A 17,196-nucleotide genomic window follows, 5' to 3' on the forward strand; every position below is an offset into this window, starting at 1 on the left:
TGGTGCTTGGATAATGAGGACCCTCTGGATGCTCGGATAAGTGGCGGTAGTAACTTCGGGGTTTGTTCCTCGGCTTTACATGCCGAAGCGTTGGCTTGCATGTATGGGCTACAGTGGGCGGTTGATCACGACTTTCTGTCTCTCGCGGTTTTTACTAATTCCCATCTTCTGGTATCCCTGCTTCGTGGGGAGGGCCAAGGTTATATCGCTTATATTTGGCTCATTCGGAGGATTTTAGAACTTGCCTCTAGGTTTCGGGTTTGTCGTATTCATAAGGCGGATCGCCAGCGCGTCCACAGAGCTCATCTAATCGCTGGAGAAGCGGCAGCTCACTCTATTTGCTTTAGTATTAATATGTAATTTGTAGTTTGTATCCTTTGTCAAAAAAAAAAAAAAAATCACAAATGACTTTTTCTTTTTTTTTTATTGGATGAGAAAAGCTTGGTTAGCCCCATGTAGTCAGCTCTGATCCATATTCGTCAACTCTGAATGGAGTAGGAATCGAGGGTATTCAAGTCAACTTCCGTGTTATATATGATGTTGTTGATCATCCATGGGATTTGCCATATCCTCTTAAAGGTATTTATGACTGCAAGATTATCGCTTCTATAATCAGATTACGGAATGTCTAAAGGTTAAGCCTAAACAGATTGAAGACAAGCTTAGGGTTTAAAGTGTAGGTTTTGAAGAATGTTTATGAAAAAGTTATATATGTAAGAAATTCAACCCTAAAATTTATCTAAGAACTTAAACCCCAAAAGTTTTCTAAGAACTTGAAGGCTATCTTGGCAACATAATTGAAGTTCCTAAAGACCAAGAGATGACTAATTATTAAAGATTAATTATGCAAATGTATACACTTTGTAGCACAATCTCCTTGATTCGGGGGTAGTTATAGTTGTTTAGCCCATTTTGCCCAATGTTATTATCATAAATTAGGGCCTGGTCTCATTGACTGAACTGAACTGAACTGAATATTTAATAAGAGAAGGAAATTAGGAGCTGAACTGAACTGAGCTGAACTGAACTGAATTTCAACGTATGAGAACAGACCCTTAGTGTTTTTGTATTTCTCTATTGGGCTAGTAATGAATAATTAGTTTGTTTTTCACATTTTATGTAAACATATATGATAATCCAATGTCTATTAAACTATGACTAATTTATGTAAACATATATGATAATCCAATGCCTTTTAAACTATGACTAATTTCTCTCTCTCAAAAAAAAAAAAAAAAACACAAAAAACTAATGACTAATTTGGATTTGAGCCGGGTTAGGCTCCAATTGGAGGAAAAACTTTCCAATCAAGAGTTGCTACATTCCTAAATTTCAAATCTAGAATCTTGATTGAGCTAGACTAACATTCATGAAATGATATAAGCATTTGTTGCCTTGTCGGTTTGTTGTATGTATGAAACTATGAATACAAAACATTGGGTTTAGTTTGTAATGGAATGTAACTAATTATCTGAAGTTATTTGTATTCCATTGTTAGAATCTCTCATTATACTTACATAGTTATATTGTTCACAACACTTCTTTTCTTTCTAGATCCTTTTTGTTCTATATATTACATTTACATTATTACACCGAAATCTAGATATAAATCCAGCAAAACAATGTCAGAAAAAGAAGAGCTAGTACCTTTTTTTTTTTGAGGGAAGAAGAGCTAGTACCTAATATAAATCCAAATCAACATCTTGCGGTCCTAATACTAATGGAACAAACAAGGTACACATTTAATTATAATTGCATTTTTTTATGGTTAAACATATAAATTGACAAGTGTGTTAGTCAAACTGTTATAAATCTTACAAAAACTTACTCTCAAATTACTTTGTTTTATTCAATGATACTGATAATTTTACATATATTAAGGGTTTGTTCTGTTATGCTTAAATTCAGTTTAATTTAGTTCAGTTCAATTCATAATTTCCTTCTCTCATAAACAATTCATTTGAGTTTTATCTAGTTCAGTTTAGCCCCAATCAGTTCAGTTTAATTCAATTGTTTTCAGTAAATCGAACACAGGCCCTATAGCAAAATTCATATATAAATAGTGTACAAATTTAAAATTTATCAATTTTTACGAAACAAATGAAGCACAATTTAAGAAAATACTCCCTCCGTTTTTAAATACTTGCTCCACTTTTCTTTTCCGACCGTTTTTAAATACTTGCTCCATTTCATTTTTTGGAAAGCTTTTACAATATTTAATCCATTTCTCACACTCAGTGGACCCAACATAATAGTCTCTCTCATCCTATTTTTTCACTACTTTTGCTTTTTATAATTTTTTATTCTCTCAACTACCCAACTAGCTCCACATTTTAATACTTTCTTCCATTTCTCCTAAAATTCCGCGCATGGAGAAATAGAGCAAGTATTTAAAAACGGGGGCAGTAGGTGTATTGTGTAAAACAATCAATAACAAAAAAATCTATACAACAATGTCAGAAAAAATGGGTACTAGTACAAAAAATTGAATAGAGCACATGAAAACGCACCCCACAATTTAAAATCAATAATTTAATACTATCATTAAAAAAAAAAACTAATAATTGGATCTTGCAAACGAGCATTCTGACCTTAAATAACAAAATAATACGAAGCATGTTACTTAGAATAGTATTTCAAATTAATTTGAAAATGCATAAAAATTCACCCCTCATCAGATATAATTAATTTTTTATTTTTTCGAGGGGACATATAATTAATATTAATTCGTTTTTAATATTTTCATTTTCAATTTTTTTATTTAACACTTGAGAGACGCTCATTAGATTTTGCCTTAATAATTTAATGTTAGATAATCCTAATGTTTTAATTGATTTTGTATGGACCTGGTCTACAATAAATTATTGTAGACCCAAAATTTGACACTTTCAAATAATATAATCACATTCTGGATGATATAATCACTTTTTTAGATGATATAATTATCTTTTTGTGAGTCATATTTTGAATGATATAATCTCATATTAAACCATTTAATGAGATTATATAATTATCTTTTAGGATGATAAAATTTAAAAATCATCTTTTGAATGATGTAATTTACAATTTAATACTTTTTATAATGATAAGGAAAATGAGAAATTCACTTTTTGAGTGATATATTTACATAATTGTTTCAGGATGATATAATCACTTTTGAAGTAATATAGTCACTTTTGAAGTAATATAATCACATTTCGTATGATATAATCACATTCGTATGGTATACTAGAAGGTTGGGTCTACAATAAGTTATTGTACACCGGGTCTATTCTAGTCTTTACCCTAATGTTTTTCCCGGCTTTTAAACGTGTACTAAATACTGTACACTATACGAGACAACTAGTACATCTTTCACCGGCTGTGACGGTGTCACAGGTGACAGCAAAGGACACGTCAACAGTTAGTTTACCAGACAGTGAAAATACAGTAACTAACTATTCGTCCAAAAGTCTGTGACTCACAGCCGTTGATGCGCATATGCACACGAAACGCATTTGCATCCATTAATTATATTCAATGTCAGTCCAAATTATACTTCCTTAATTAAATTTATTTCTTTATTAATTATTCTAAAATTTTCTCAATCTCTCTCTTTCTCTTTGCAACAAATACAATACCCACTTTGATTTTTTGATGTATGAATAGTCAAATTGTTAAGCAATTCTTGATTTTGACATTTTTGATTGATTTAATTTTCTGGGTTTGAGGAGAATTTGACAATAGCGTGTTGCTTTGATACTGGGTCTTTCTGAAAGGTAACATTTTTTGTGTTTTTACTGTAAAATTGATTAGTGGTTATGTGGGTATATGTTTCTTGCACGCCATTTGCTAAATTGAAGTTGATTATTAGTTCTAGTCTGCTGGTGGGGTTTGTTTTGTGTATTACTAATTCGGTCAGAACTTAGTTGTCACGTTACTAGTTTAGGCACTATCAGCGTGACTATCAATTCCGGAAAGGACGGAGGGAAAGAGTATGTTTTAATATACTTCTGTTATGATATTGGACGTTTGATAGTTTTTGTGTTTTTTGAATATGTTTGCAATGTACTGATATCTGCTTGTGGTATTGCTAACACTTGAGTTTGGTAAGTTAATTGCTCTATTTACATCGAATTTCGCTACTTAAGTTTATATATGATGTTAATCATGTGTAGTTTTGGGTAAATTTGTTGTGTTGATTGAGTTAAATTCATTGTTCATTGCCCATTTGGTGATGTTGTGTAGTTGTAGCTATTTGATTACTATTGTTATTAAATGTGGAATTTGATTTTCTGTAGACTTCATTTATGTCATGGTTTTAGAACTAGTTGTAACATAAAGTTTGTGTTTGATCAGTTTTTGTGAGGATCTTGCTTAAATGGCGGCAATACTAGCTTCACAGGGCTGTTATTGCCGCAATTTTGAGCAATATCAGCAAAGAACAGCAGTTGATGACCTTGGTTCTTCATGCTCGATTTCTGGGAGAAGATTGCCCAAGTCTGAGGGGCAAGCCTTTACTAAAGGTTTCCGGTTTCAGGTGGAGATGCGACAAACCAAAGAGCCGAAAGGTACAGGTAGTGATAAACATTCAATCAAATTGGTGCCAACAAGTGAGGTTGTAAAAACTATAAGAAACCCTCCTGTTGACAAGGCTAGAACAGTGAATGGTACCAAGCAGAAAATTAATGGAGCAAGTAAGGTTATTAATGGAGCAAATAAGGTGATTAATGGAGTGAATATAGTTACGAGAGAAGGTCCTTCATCTTTGGTTAAGAGGTCCAGAATTTTGGAGGATGAAGGACTTCCTCCTTTAGAGGAACCAAGGGTAATGCCGAGTGATGCAGGGTTTAGTTGGGCTAATGACAATTACAGTTCTGTCCAAAGGTCTGCTGATGTCTGGTCGTTCGTTCTTTCTCTTCGTGTACGTGTTTTATTAGAGAATGCAAAATGGGCATATATTGGTGGTTTTGATGAAGAGAAGCAAGTATGTTTCATGTCCTTTGGTTTAACATTTTTAATTTTTTTTTAAAAATATTAATTTGATGCCTATTGCTTCCATCCTGTTTGGATCATGTTTTCCAGTCCTTTGGCTCTAACGTTACACCTGTAATAATTTTGTTTGCGCTTTATTTACATACGTCCTCAATACTGTTATGTGCAGAAGAAGAGAAGGAAAAGAACTGCTTCATGGTTGAGGGAACGTGTGCTGCAGCTTGGTCCAACTTTTATTAAAATTGGGCAACTGTCATCTACGAGATCTGATCTATTTCCCCGAGAGTATGTGGATGAGCTTGCCAAGTTGCAGGTAGACATATATGGTCTCAACTCACAATGTCTTTTCTATGCTCTATTCAAAGCAAAGCAATGTCATTTATATTCAGATTCTGATTTGTGATGAGCTTATTTATCATATGGAATTGCTTACAGGATAGAGTACCTGCATTCTCATCGATTAAAGCAAAAGAATTCATTGTTGCTGAACTTGGAGCTTCTGTTGACATTCTTTTTAGAGAATTTGAAGATCAGCCTATTGCTGCTGCTAGTCTTGGTCAGGTGTCCACTCTCTGACTTTACTCTTTTTCTTTGTTGATTGATCACAGTGGTAAAAATAATTTCAGTAAATTCTTGGTCAGTTGTGAACCCACAATGTTTTTCTAGGCCGCTCTTGAATGGATAACAATGTCATACGGCAATAGTCCATATACTGTATTAGTTTCCCTGGGATTTGACTTAAATCTGAACAAGTCTGAAATATGGTTATCTTTGATTCGTGGGCACTTTGGGGGTCGCATCACAATATGTACACAACATCACTTCTAACAAATCAAGATTAGTCGAGATTTGAGTCTCTTTCAGACACTTTACTAAAAACAAACTCTGCTAGCATGTGAACTTGATTTTAGCGTAACTGTAATTTCCAGTTGTACTTTCTGGCTTTACATCATTCAAGATAATTAAAGACAAGTCCCTCCTGACCTGGTATACAGTGCCTTTTCATGGGCCAAGCAACTTAAGATCAAAGAACTTCCCTAATCATGCAAAACCAATGGACAATGCTATACTATAACAAGGTTACAAGGATGTCATAAACAATGCTACTCTTCGTTTCTCATTTATACTTTCTTAAGATTTCCATATCATTCTTTCTACAATATGACTGTCTTCTGGATGGAAAATGCAGTTTTGAAAACTGAAAAATTAAAATTCTGGTAAAATAGACAAGAGATCATTAGAACTTACTTGGAGATGTTGAAGTCGATTTCTCTCAGCATTTTAGTCCTTATGTGATGGTGGTTTACCATTGATAAGCTAAGCCTCTAGTGAGGAGGTTTATGGGGGCATTTTCCCACAGTAGGATGATTAAATGACCTCCTATCCAACTTACCCCAAGAGGCTAAGATATACTTGCTGATATGCTACATTGACAAAATATTTAGATAAATTTTTAAATTTTGTATTATTACATGTTCTATAGTGAATTTATGTTTCTTTGCATTGCAAGAGATCCTATCTGAATTTGAGCTGATGAAATGAATTTGAAACTGTAGCTTCCTGTGTTTATTAAATCTGCAAAAATATATATATATCTGTCATCTGATTATGTAAGGGCTGATCACACATTCTAATATAACTGAATTCACTAGATTTTTGACACAGCTAAAAGTATTCTTGCACTTTTAACTTTCCATATAGGGAATATGATGCAAGAATAAGATTTGATTAATGCAAGGAAAACTAGAATTTATGACTAATATAGACTATTTTGCGCTGGTGTACTGCATTTTAAGTGCTTACTCAGCTCTGTGACATTAAACTTGTGAATGTTCCTTGTAGGTTCATCGCGCTATCCTGCATAATGGAGAGAAAGTTGTTGTAAAAGTTCAAAGGCCTGGCTTGAAGAGACTTTTTGATATTGATTTACGTAAGCAATGCTTGACTTATTATGACAACCAAAAATTGTCTATTACTAAAGCAACATTCTCACCAAAACACTATGAAGTAGGATTGGTTTCAAGCACCGTCGTTGCATAATCAAATTGTCCTTGTGAAATAAGCTCTTCTAATAATATGTTCCCTTAAGTTATAAAGCATCAAATCATGATGATTTTGGTTCTATATTTTTTTCAAGTTTATTGGCCTGCTAATGATAAGCAATCAAGGGATTTTCATTGCTTATATAATTATTAGACTAAATTTTCTTATTCCTACCTACACCTGCTCCATCTAGGCAGAAACCTCATCAGTTGGTTATGGTAATGATACATTCTTTTTTCCTCATCATCTTTCATGATTTACTTTTGCATCTTATGGGAAAGACCATCTACACTTGCTACGTCATAGTTGCTATTCTCCATGATATATAATGAGGTCCTACATGAATTATTGGTTGATACACATTGAAGGGTTTTTTTTTGTTTTTTTTTTTCCTTCAATTTAATTCCAGAGGTAAATGCATAAAATAATATACTCAAGTTGGCTTCTTTAAACTCAGGAAATCTGAAGCTGATTGCAGAATATTTCCAGAAAAGTGAATCTTTAGGGGGTCCAACTAGGGATTGGATTGGTATATATGAAGAGTGTGCTACGTAAGTTCTAAACTGTTTTGTTTTTAAAATTTTCACTGGTGTTTCCTTCTTTGGGTGAAATTTCTTTATTCTTTCCTGCGATGTTCTATGGAGGATTATATGTTGTACTTTGTGCTTTCAGTTCTAATTCTCGACTTTTTTCTCTATTGGCCTTGGCCTTGGTGGTTGTCTAATTGGATTTAATACAAAGCAGTAGAATTTGTGCATTTTGCTGGGATTAAGGTAGGATGAGATTTATTTTACATTTTAGGGGTCGATATGACCAAAACAAGTTGGAAAATCATAACTTGACAGCTTAATGGGACAAAACAATTCGTTTTCACAATGTCTAAGTTCAAAAGGTGTAGACCTGTATTGTCTTGTTAATTGGCTTACATCAATATCCCTTTACCTTTAACTTATGCATGTCCGGCATGGATAAAGGGAATTGTAAATGGTTAACAGACTGAGGAGTAACAGTCTGAGGTTCTTGGTTGGTTGCTGATGTGCCATTCTCTAAAGAAGTTGGGAGCTATAAATTCATTCTTTGGTGGCTTTGGAAGATCTTGTGCCTATGTATGACAGGAAAATAAGGAAGTGATTTGTATATGCTAATGGTTAAAGACAAATGAAATAGATAGGTACCTTATAACATTAAAGTGATTGTACTATCAGGTTACTCATAGTTTCATATGCAAAGAAAAAACTTCCTATTAGAATGATTTCGCTCAGAGTAATGGTTAGGCCAATCATGCTGAACTGCTGGTGAGAGTAGCTTGACGAGTGTATCACTTTATAAACAGAAGAGAATAAATCCCCTGTAAGTCTGAAACAAAAAGTGTTTTCTGTCCATTTAAAAACATGTCTAGCAGCAATCCTCGCAACTATGAACCACTTGTGATTTATCCAGAAACTTGATAAAAAAATGTACTGGGAATAAAAACATAGTAAGTATTTGACTCCAGCGCTAGAATGTGCTTCCCTCTGCCTCCATCCACTTTAGGTTTATATGCATAGCTTAATCGGTACTGTACAAGATATATGTTGCATACTTTCACATTAGAGCTGTTGTTCAACTTGTGACTTCTAAAAACCTAATAGTTTTTTGCTCCTTTGTAATTACTATATCCTTTGTTATTTCAGCTGAATTTCATACGACCAGAAGCCACTGTTTAATTACTAATCTAACTATTCTGTTTAATCGCAAGTTGTTGCCCTCGTGAATCATGATACATATGTTATTGTCATAGACTCTTAGCAACTCTTTCTTGCATTGAACATAGTATTTTATTGATTATGAAATGATAGAATGCTTAAAATGCTAAAGTGAATACATTGATATTGCTCTACTAGAACTTGATCAACTTTCTTCTTCATAATACACTGTCACGTTAATTTGGAAAAAAGTTAGCTCGATTGACTATATTACCCTCTTAAAGATTGCATTAAAATGTTAAAAAGTGATAAGGGTAAATAGGAGGGTAACATGAGAAGTATTGCTTTAAATACTATATTGTCTTTCTATTACAAGTTTGCAACTTATAAGTGGTGGGAAATGTAAACTACAGTCCTCTAAACTTATTGCAAGTTCAGAGGAAATAAGTAAAGCTGACAAGTATATAGTATTTATAAAAATTTAAATCCTTTTTTCATGACAATAGTATTTGGGTGCTTTTAATAACATTTTTTCCTTCTTTTTTAAGAACCATTTTATCCATTTCTTATCAAAAAAAAAAAAAAAAAAAAAAAAAAAAAAAAAAAAAAAAATTATCTTTTTTGTTTGATAATTTGACGGCCTTTGACCACTGGAATGCTTTGGCATGCATTTCCTTGGAACTTAGTAGACCTGTGAAGTTTTCATTTTTAAATTGTGCTGCAGAATTTTGTACCAAGAAATAGATTACATCAATGAAGGGAAAAATGCTGATAGATTTCGCCGGGATTTCCGGAATGTCAAATGGGTTCGAGTACCTGTGAGTTTCTTTCTGTTGGTCATTTCTATTTTCAAGCTATTGTCTTTACATTTATTTTTTACCTCCCTTTTTAATCTGTTTAGTAAAATAGTGTGATTGTATCCTTCTCTTACTCAGATGATTCACTGGGATTATACTGCCTTAAAGGTTTTGACCATGGAATATGTTCCAGGTATGATGCTGGTATTCATATGCTCTGGCCTGAGTTAAACTACTCCTTATAATAAATTAGTTCTTTAAGAAGTCTAATTTTTTATGCTTATTCCACCATAATGATCATTTACTATTTCAAACAGGTGTAAAAATAAATAATTTGGCCAAGTTGGATGCACGTGGCTATAATCGTTCTCGGATTGCATCACGTGCTATTGAAGCATACCTCATTCAGGTACCGTGTGCATGATATTTCTGAACCTTTCTGTTCCTCATGGACTCTTTTAAAGGACTGTACATGCATCAGTTCTGAGAAAAAAAAAAAATGATATGTGCCAGTGTGCCACAATGTGGTTATACGTAGTAATTAAATATTCATGCTGCAATGCTGTGCTTGTCATTTTGTCAACTCCATGCTTTAAGAATTTCTTTGTGTCAAAGCTATCTAGTAGCTATCAAATGGAAATGGAAACTATAATCTTTGCTGTGGAAATATATGGCCTTTATGCAGTAAAATGCTTAAGAGATTGACATCTTAGCTTTTCTATTCACCTTTTTCCTTTCTGCAATTAAACTGATTAATGGGATTAATCAATTCCTGGCTGATGGTTGTCTCATAGTCTCAACTGTTAGTCACGAGAGTTGAGAGTTTGAGTGTGTTCTTTTGACTACTCTAATTACTGTTCTTCGTTGCACTGATAGTTTTTTTTTTCTCTATTTTGGATCATTGTAGATATTAAAGACAGGCTTCTTCCATGCTGACCCTCATCCTGGAAATCTTGCTATTGACAAGGATGAAGCAATCATCTATTATGACTTTGGAATGATGGGAGAAATCAAATCTTTCACACGGGAAAGATTGCTGGATTTGTTTTATGCAGTTTACGAGAAAGATGCAGCAAAGGTATCAATATGCATTTTGCCTTTCTGTATAGATTTTATCAATTTGCAATAGGCCAATAGCACATAAAATTTGTTGGGTTCACTGGATATGGGTATCTATTAACATAATTTGGTAGCTTGCCAAGTCGCCATCATCAACATCTTATGCTACTTAATTATTCCCCAGCCTAAGGCTTAGCTTTCTCAAGAGATTTTTGTTCATCTTGGATGTCAATTACTCTACTCATTTAACCTATTAAATTGTCATATAGGACCATGAGTATATGCTATATCAACTTCTTCATTTAGCTGGATGAAAGTTGTCTGTTGTTGACTTTATTACTCTCTCCATCCTAGAAGGCCAGAAAATTGACACAGTTAAACATGACACACTACACACATGCCAATGAGCTAGTTTGACCTCAGTAATAATAATTAAAAAGTTGATATTGTGAAACTTTGTATTAAAATCTATTCAAGAACATATTTCATGATAAATTTGTATTTTTTTTTTTTTTTGAAACCAAATTTGTATTTTATATGTTAAAAAAATCTAAGGTCAAAGTTAGTATATGAATAGTGAAAAGGTCAAACGTCTCGATTATTATGGGACTGAGGGAGTAATATAGAAGCTTATCGTTGATTCAACTTCAGTTTCACTGGAAAATCTATTCATCATTTGCTAACAAACCTCATCCACTCAGGTTATTAGGAGTCTCATTGATCTTGGAGCACTTCAGCCTACAGGAGATTTGTCTGCGGTAAGTTATTTCAGGAAGTCATAAACACTTCTTGTGTCTCTGCATCTTAAACCTGAAAAGATTATCATTTTGTTTACAGGTGAAGAGATCTGTGCGATTCTTCTTAGACAATTTATTGAGTCAATCACCAGATCAACAGCAAACGTTGGCTGCTATTGGTGAGGTATGATCATCAACATCTAACTCAAACTATTTCTTGGTTAGCTAGACCGTCTCATGCATTCATGATTGCTTTTATTAATTGGCGTATATATATTTTAGGTTTAGGCTGTGTGTTCTTTTTACTTGAAAGTCGTTGACATATCTGATCTCATTACACCTTATCACGCTATCTGAACTTATCTTTGTCTGGCCTTATTTTTATATTAGTTGTGACATTTCTGAACTTACTCTTATATGAACTTATTTTTATATTAGTTGTGACATTTCTGAACTTACTCTTACATGAACTTATTAGACCAGAAATTTACCTTTTACATGGTAAAAAGTACAACACAACCTTGAATTTGTTATGTAGGATAAAGTATCAGGTTTCAGTTCACATTGCTGCTTTTATTAATAGATTTTGAGCGTGAGAGGGGGGAATTTATTCTACTTTTGAGTTTACTATCTGCATCAATCATTAATGATGGTCTATAGATATTTATCTGTATTGTTAAAGCTTTGAGTGCTTTTCAACTAAGAACCTTTTAGCTTATTTGAACAGAAAATATTTGAAGTTATTAGATGTATGAACTTATTTGACCATATAAGGCCCTCTTCACCATAAAGAAATAATACAAGTATTAAGTAAAATTAATTTCAGTTTGGTAAAAATAGTTTCGGTTCAGTAAAAATTACGTAGTACTATAGTTTAGTAAAAATAATTTCAGTTTGGTGAAAATAATTCAGTTATTCAAAAATGAGGTGAGAACATGGCATAAGTATTGGAATTTCTCTGATGATTTTTTACTGAATGCTTTTACTATATGGCGCAGATGAATGGTCTTGCTTTTGACCTATTAACTATCCTTTTGTTTCTGATATACTCTGTTATATGAATTGCAATTTGCAAATATTCCAGGACTTGTTTGCTATTGCCCAGGATCAGCCCTTTCGCTTTCCATCTACCTTTACCTTTGTATTAAGGGCATTTTCAACTCTTGAAGGTATTCTTCTGCTGACTCTTTCCTATAATCCTATCAGAACACTGGCACACCGCATACACACATATAGCCAATAAAATATTATAAGTTTCCAGTTGGCCACACTTTACCGGAGATCATCCCTTTTTTTAATACTGACAATGGACGGATAAGAATTTCTCATGCTAGCAACATTTTTAAATCTGAAGAGTGCAAAAAGTGTGTTCTTTTGTTACACTGCTGACATAGTAAAAAAAGACATGAGCCTTGATGGTGATTAATTTATTGTATAGGGGTGTGTTCTCTTACTATGATGATTGGAATCCTTAAACATAACTGTTCAGGATGTACTAGAGTCTAGAGATTATAGTGCTTTGAGTGTGGTACTGTATTGTATGCTGCATCTAATTTTTAAAAGCATTAAGAGAAGTACAATCCTCTCCTGGGCATCACATTAAGTACAATACAGAAAATATTTTATCATCATATTTTTTTTTTACTTATAGCTCACTTCAATCGTCAGGTTCTAGATTGCTAACTCATTAACCTACCCCATTCCTGATAGAGGGTAAATAGTTGTTGCTTTCAGTCAGTAAAGGATTACAGGAGATCTTGAACCTAGAAACAGACGGTATAGGCTAAAAGGATGTTCTAGATTGCAAATTTTTAGTGTGATCTTTAATCTTCCCGTTGTTTATCCAGATGCCACCAGTTTTGTTGCTTGAGCTTATTGACGTAAATAACTTACTTGCTTCTATAAGAGAGCATTATTTTGTGATTATATGACGAAACTTGACAATCTCTCCTTTTTTACCTCTAGGTGTTGGCAAATTTCTTGACCCAGATTTCTCCTTTGTGAAGATTGCTGCACCATATGCTCAAGTATGTGTAATGGAGATAAATATACCATAATGTTATCATCTAGTACTTATGTGTATGTCAATATTTCTTTTAGCAATAGTTCTAATATGAATATGAACTCCCTGCAGGAGCTTCTTGATCTGAAAGACAGGCGTCGTACAGGAGTTCAACTCGTGCAGGAGATAAGGAAACAAGCTGAAGATGTAGCAAATCTTTTGCCTTGCTATTAGTCTCTTGTTTCCTAAATTGCTCTGCCAGTTGATTTTACAATCTGCCAATCCTATCTCATATTTGCAGGCCAGAGACTACACAGTATCCATGCCATACCGAGTCCAGCGCATAGAAGAGTTTGTGAAACAACTAGAAACAGGAGACTTAAAGCTACGAGTGCGAGTTCTTGAGGTAAACCCCCGCCAACTATAATTTTTAGCTCTCATGTAGTCGTTCTGTATGACCATGGATTTGAGACACTTGAAGTTAAGATTGTGTATATTACATGCTGTATAATTCTAATGCGGAAGAGGGAAAGAGAGGATGTGAGGTCTTTACCCTTTAAAAAGGTTTTATAATGGAAAGTTACATTTTACCTCCATTTGAGTTGTGAGGATCTCCTAGTTATCATGACCACTGTGTAGAGAGGCAACAAATAAGTACTCGGCACCTGCCAATTGGTAATTGATACTTTGATAGGGTGATGCATGCCATAAGTGTTACCTTATAAATAGAATATCTATATGTATCCATGCTGGATACTCAACACGGTGACGTGGATGTTGCACTTGACTATTCAGTTGGACTAAAATCCTGCAAAATATTCATTAACTAACCAGGCCTCACTCTTCCATTACCAACAGTAGCTGCCAAGCCTGAGTAACTTAAATTAATCTTTTCATACATAGATATCTCGATGGCTTCTCATGCTTTGTGTAGCTAATGTGATTCCTAGCTAGAATAAAGCAGGCCTTAGTCTACATTCGTGTCAATAATTGGTGATTTGATTCATAGAAGCCTATGGAGTTCATGTTACTCGTTGCATTTGGGATGAGTGGATTCTGTGCATTTCATAGCCTACAATTGTGTCTTTTTTTTTTTTTTTTTTTTTTGGACAGGGCAGTTGTGTCTTATATGTACTAATTTCGTTTAATATACTCAGTATTGTCAATTTGTACTTTGGATCTTGCATACATGATACATCCTTAAATTATATGAACTTCCTAGTTAGCACTGACTTGTTAGCATGGAGCTAATGTAAGAAGTTTTCTTTAAATGACCGTGTAGATGAGGGAGCTGTTGGGATTGAGTGACATTCTTATACAGCATCTGCATTTTAGGGCAATTGTCTAGGGCTATTGCCTATAGAACAGACATGATCTGTGTGATGGGTTCATCCATTTTTAGAAGACTAGTGACGTTCAAAGGAAGCTTTAAGTTCTAACACATACTATGATACTGTCTAGGAAATTTTGTTAAAAATATCAACAAAAGTTGAAAAGCTATTCTTGTTATAGAAAATCAGACGTCTCATCTATGCATCATTGTTTGTGCTTTGGATAACTAATTAAGTGTTGAAAAAAATATGGATAGGAGACAATTTAGCATTATGTTAGTATTACTTTATAAAAGAGCATATGCAAATTGACGGGACTAATTTCTGTTTTGAATTTCTTCTTGGGTAAAACTTGTATCACTCTACTATTCTAGTCTGAAAGAGCAGCTCGGAAGGCAACAATATTGCAAATGGCAACCATGTACACAGTTCTAGGCGGTACCCTGGTGAACCTGGGGGTCACCTTCAGCAGCCAAGGAAGTCAAATTGTCGCTAACAGTTCGTTTGTAGGCGCAGGTCAGACTCCACTGCCCTCAAAAGCATTGTTAATCAAGGTTTTTTGGTATATGCATTACACAAAGGTAGTAAATTACTGCATATTTTGTTGCAGGTGTTTTTCTGACTTTGCTTATTAGGTCCATGCAAAGAGTGAAGAGACTTGATAAGATTGAAACTATGATATGAAGAATTCAAATGTCTTCTTAAGACATTGTAGAATTCGTGTATACACTTCATAAATTGTAGAAATGTTGTAAATATAAGAATTATTAAATTCAATTCTCATACAATGAAATTGGGATCGAGGGTACATAACCATTTTATGATGATAAACTATATACGACTGAAGAAATCAAGGTGGCAAGGTTGAAGATGGGGAGTTCAATGACATTTTAGATGTGGAAAATTCTTATGCCATTATGTATTTCTCTTGTAAAGTTGTAATTCATTTACACCAATAATTCATTAATTAAACTAGCTTTTTGGCCTGTTGGATGCACGAGTTATAGATTATTTTTCTTGAGGTGTATGTGTTTTAAAGAAAAGAGAAATTCTCAATGTTTACCCTCAATTTGTGCTATACGAAAATGGTGATCCTCTCAAAAATGAATTATACGAAATGACCATGTATAAGAATTTTATCCCACAACCTTACTTCATTAAATGATTACTTAAATTTAACTATGGTTAGATTTATTCTAAAAAAAGAAAAACATATAAATAACCTAACCACCAAGCCCAAAACCTCGACCACCTTAGACCCTGGCCACTTCTACACCGTTGAACTCAGAACCAACCACATTATCCCTTGACCGCCAAACCCAAATCCCGACCACCTTAGACCATCGAACTCGAAACCCTAGGACCCTAAACTATGACCACCGATCTTCCCTAGCTCTCACTCTCTTTCTTCTCCACCCTCTCCACCTAATCTCTCTCTTTATCTTTCGCCTTCACTTGAAACCCTTAACCCACCACCCCTCTGATCCTCGACCGAAACCAACCCCACGACGAAGCAGCCTAGCTAGGTCGGAGAAGGTATGGTCACAGGAGATAAAAGGGTTGTGATGTTAGGGTTTGAAGGGTTAAGGGTGGTGCTAGCTAGGTCTGGTGAGAAATGAGGGTGGAGGTGGTGGATGAGTTGGTGGTTTTTCTTTTTAGTTTAGTATTGTTTTTCAAAGCTACCCGTAGTTAATTTTTTTGAACTAAATAACACTCATTAATATCATAAGTGAGATACATTTCTTAATTGAGTCATATCAATACTTACTATATATTAAAAGGCGATTCTAAATTAAATCACACGCCACATGGAACCCTCTTCATTTAATCGAGTTCTTTACTCCATATGTAATCAGGTTTTTAACTCCATATTTTTAAAATTATATGTCTTATAAGAATTGAACTCACAACCTCAAATTTAAACATTTTAACTAGTGTTCAGCCCGGGCGTTGCTCCGGGTGTTACTTTGAGTATTTTTATCATATTTATTATCAAAGAGGTTGAAAGAATTTTTTTATTGTCGAAAATTATTATACTCGTATTACAATAACAATAATAAATAGTTTTGAATAATTTTTGCTTTTATTTCTAATATGTATTTATATATTTATGTGCATAGAGAGCACATAGTAAACCACAAGCTTATAGCTTGGATGGTAATAAGTTGGTCTTCATTCAATGAGGCTTTGTGTTTAAACCTTATTGTATGCATTTTTGGTTAACCATGACATGAAAGCCATTAAGCCATTTTCATATTACATCCACCTTTGGGTTATTTTTAAATATTCCCGCCTTTCATGCCAATCTTCTTCAAATTGTTGCAACTGGTCAGTTAACTTGCTTTAGCTAAAGCAAGTTACTTGACACGTGTTGGCACCTGATAGGTCCAAATAATAAAATTAAAAAAATGAAAAAAAAAGTAAAAAAAAAAATTAATTAATCAATTTTAAAAACCACCCACCAACCCTACTGTGTCGACCTCCCTTGCCGCCACTCCCAGCTGCATCGACCTTTCGGAATCCGGTCGCCGAACTCCGTTGTCCATGGAATCCGGCCACACGTGAACT

The 17,196-nt window shown here is 34.0% G+C and overlaps 1 protein-coding gene across 2 annotated transcripts; it reads left to right on the forward strand.

The window, feature by feature from the left end:
• The first annotated feature begins 3,555 nt into the window (after positions 1 to 3,555).
• On the forward strand, positions 3,556 to 15,653 carry LOC145619091 (protein ACTIVITY OF BC1 COMPLEX KINASE 7, chloroplastic-like). 2 transcript variants are annotated; one of them, XM_081673689.1, is made up of 18 exons: positions 3,556 to 3,758; positions 4,339 to 4,966; positions 5,144 to 5,287; positions 5,410 to 5,535; positions 6,817 to 6,904; positions 7,475 to 7,568; positions 9,427 to 9,520; positions 9,638 to 9,692; positions 9,817 to 9,908; positions 10,407 to 10,577; positions 11,260 to 11,316; positions 11,396 to 11,479; positions 12,380 to 12,464; positions 13,261 to 13,322; positions 13,430 to 13,504; positions 13,599 to 13,703; positions 15,003 to 15,144; positions 15,239 to 15,653. In XM_081673689.1, exons 2-18 carry the CDS (start codon positions 4,361 to 4,363, stop codon positions 15,310 to 15,312), a joined length of 2,154 nt encoding a protein of 717 aa, XP_081529815.1. In that variant the 5' UTR covers positions 3,556 to 3,758; positions 4,339 to 4,360; the 3' UTR covers positions 15,313 to 15,653. The 2 variants fall into 2 exon arrangements, with proteins under 2 accessions (XP_081529815.1, XP_081529816.1); XM_081673690.1 differs by lacking the exon at positions 3,556 to 3,758 and adding an exon at positions 3,847 to 3,974.
• The last annotated feature ends 1,543 nt before the right edge of the window (positions 15,654 to 17,196 follow it).

The sequence above is a fragment of the Chenopodium album genome, chromosome 27 (assembly GCF_948465745.1).
Source record: "Chenopodium album chromosome 27, dcCheAlbu1.1, whole genome shotgun sequence".
Lineage (NCBI taxonomy): Eukaryota > Viridiplantae > Streptophyta > Magnoliopsida > Caryophyllales > Amaranthaceae > Chenopodium > Chenopodium album.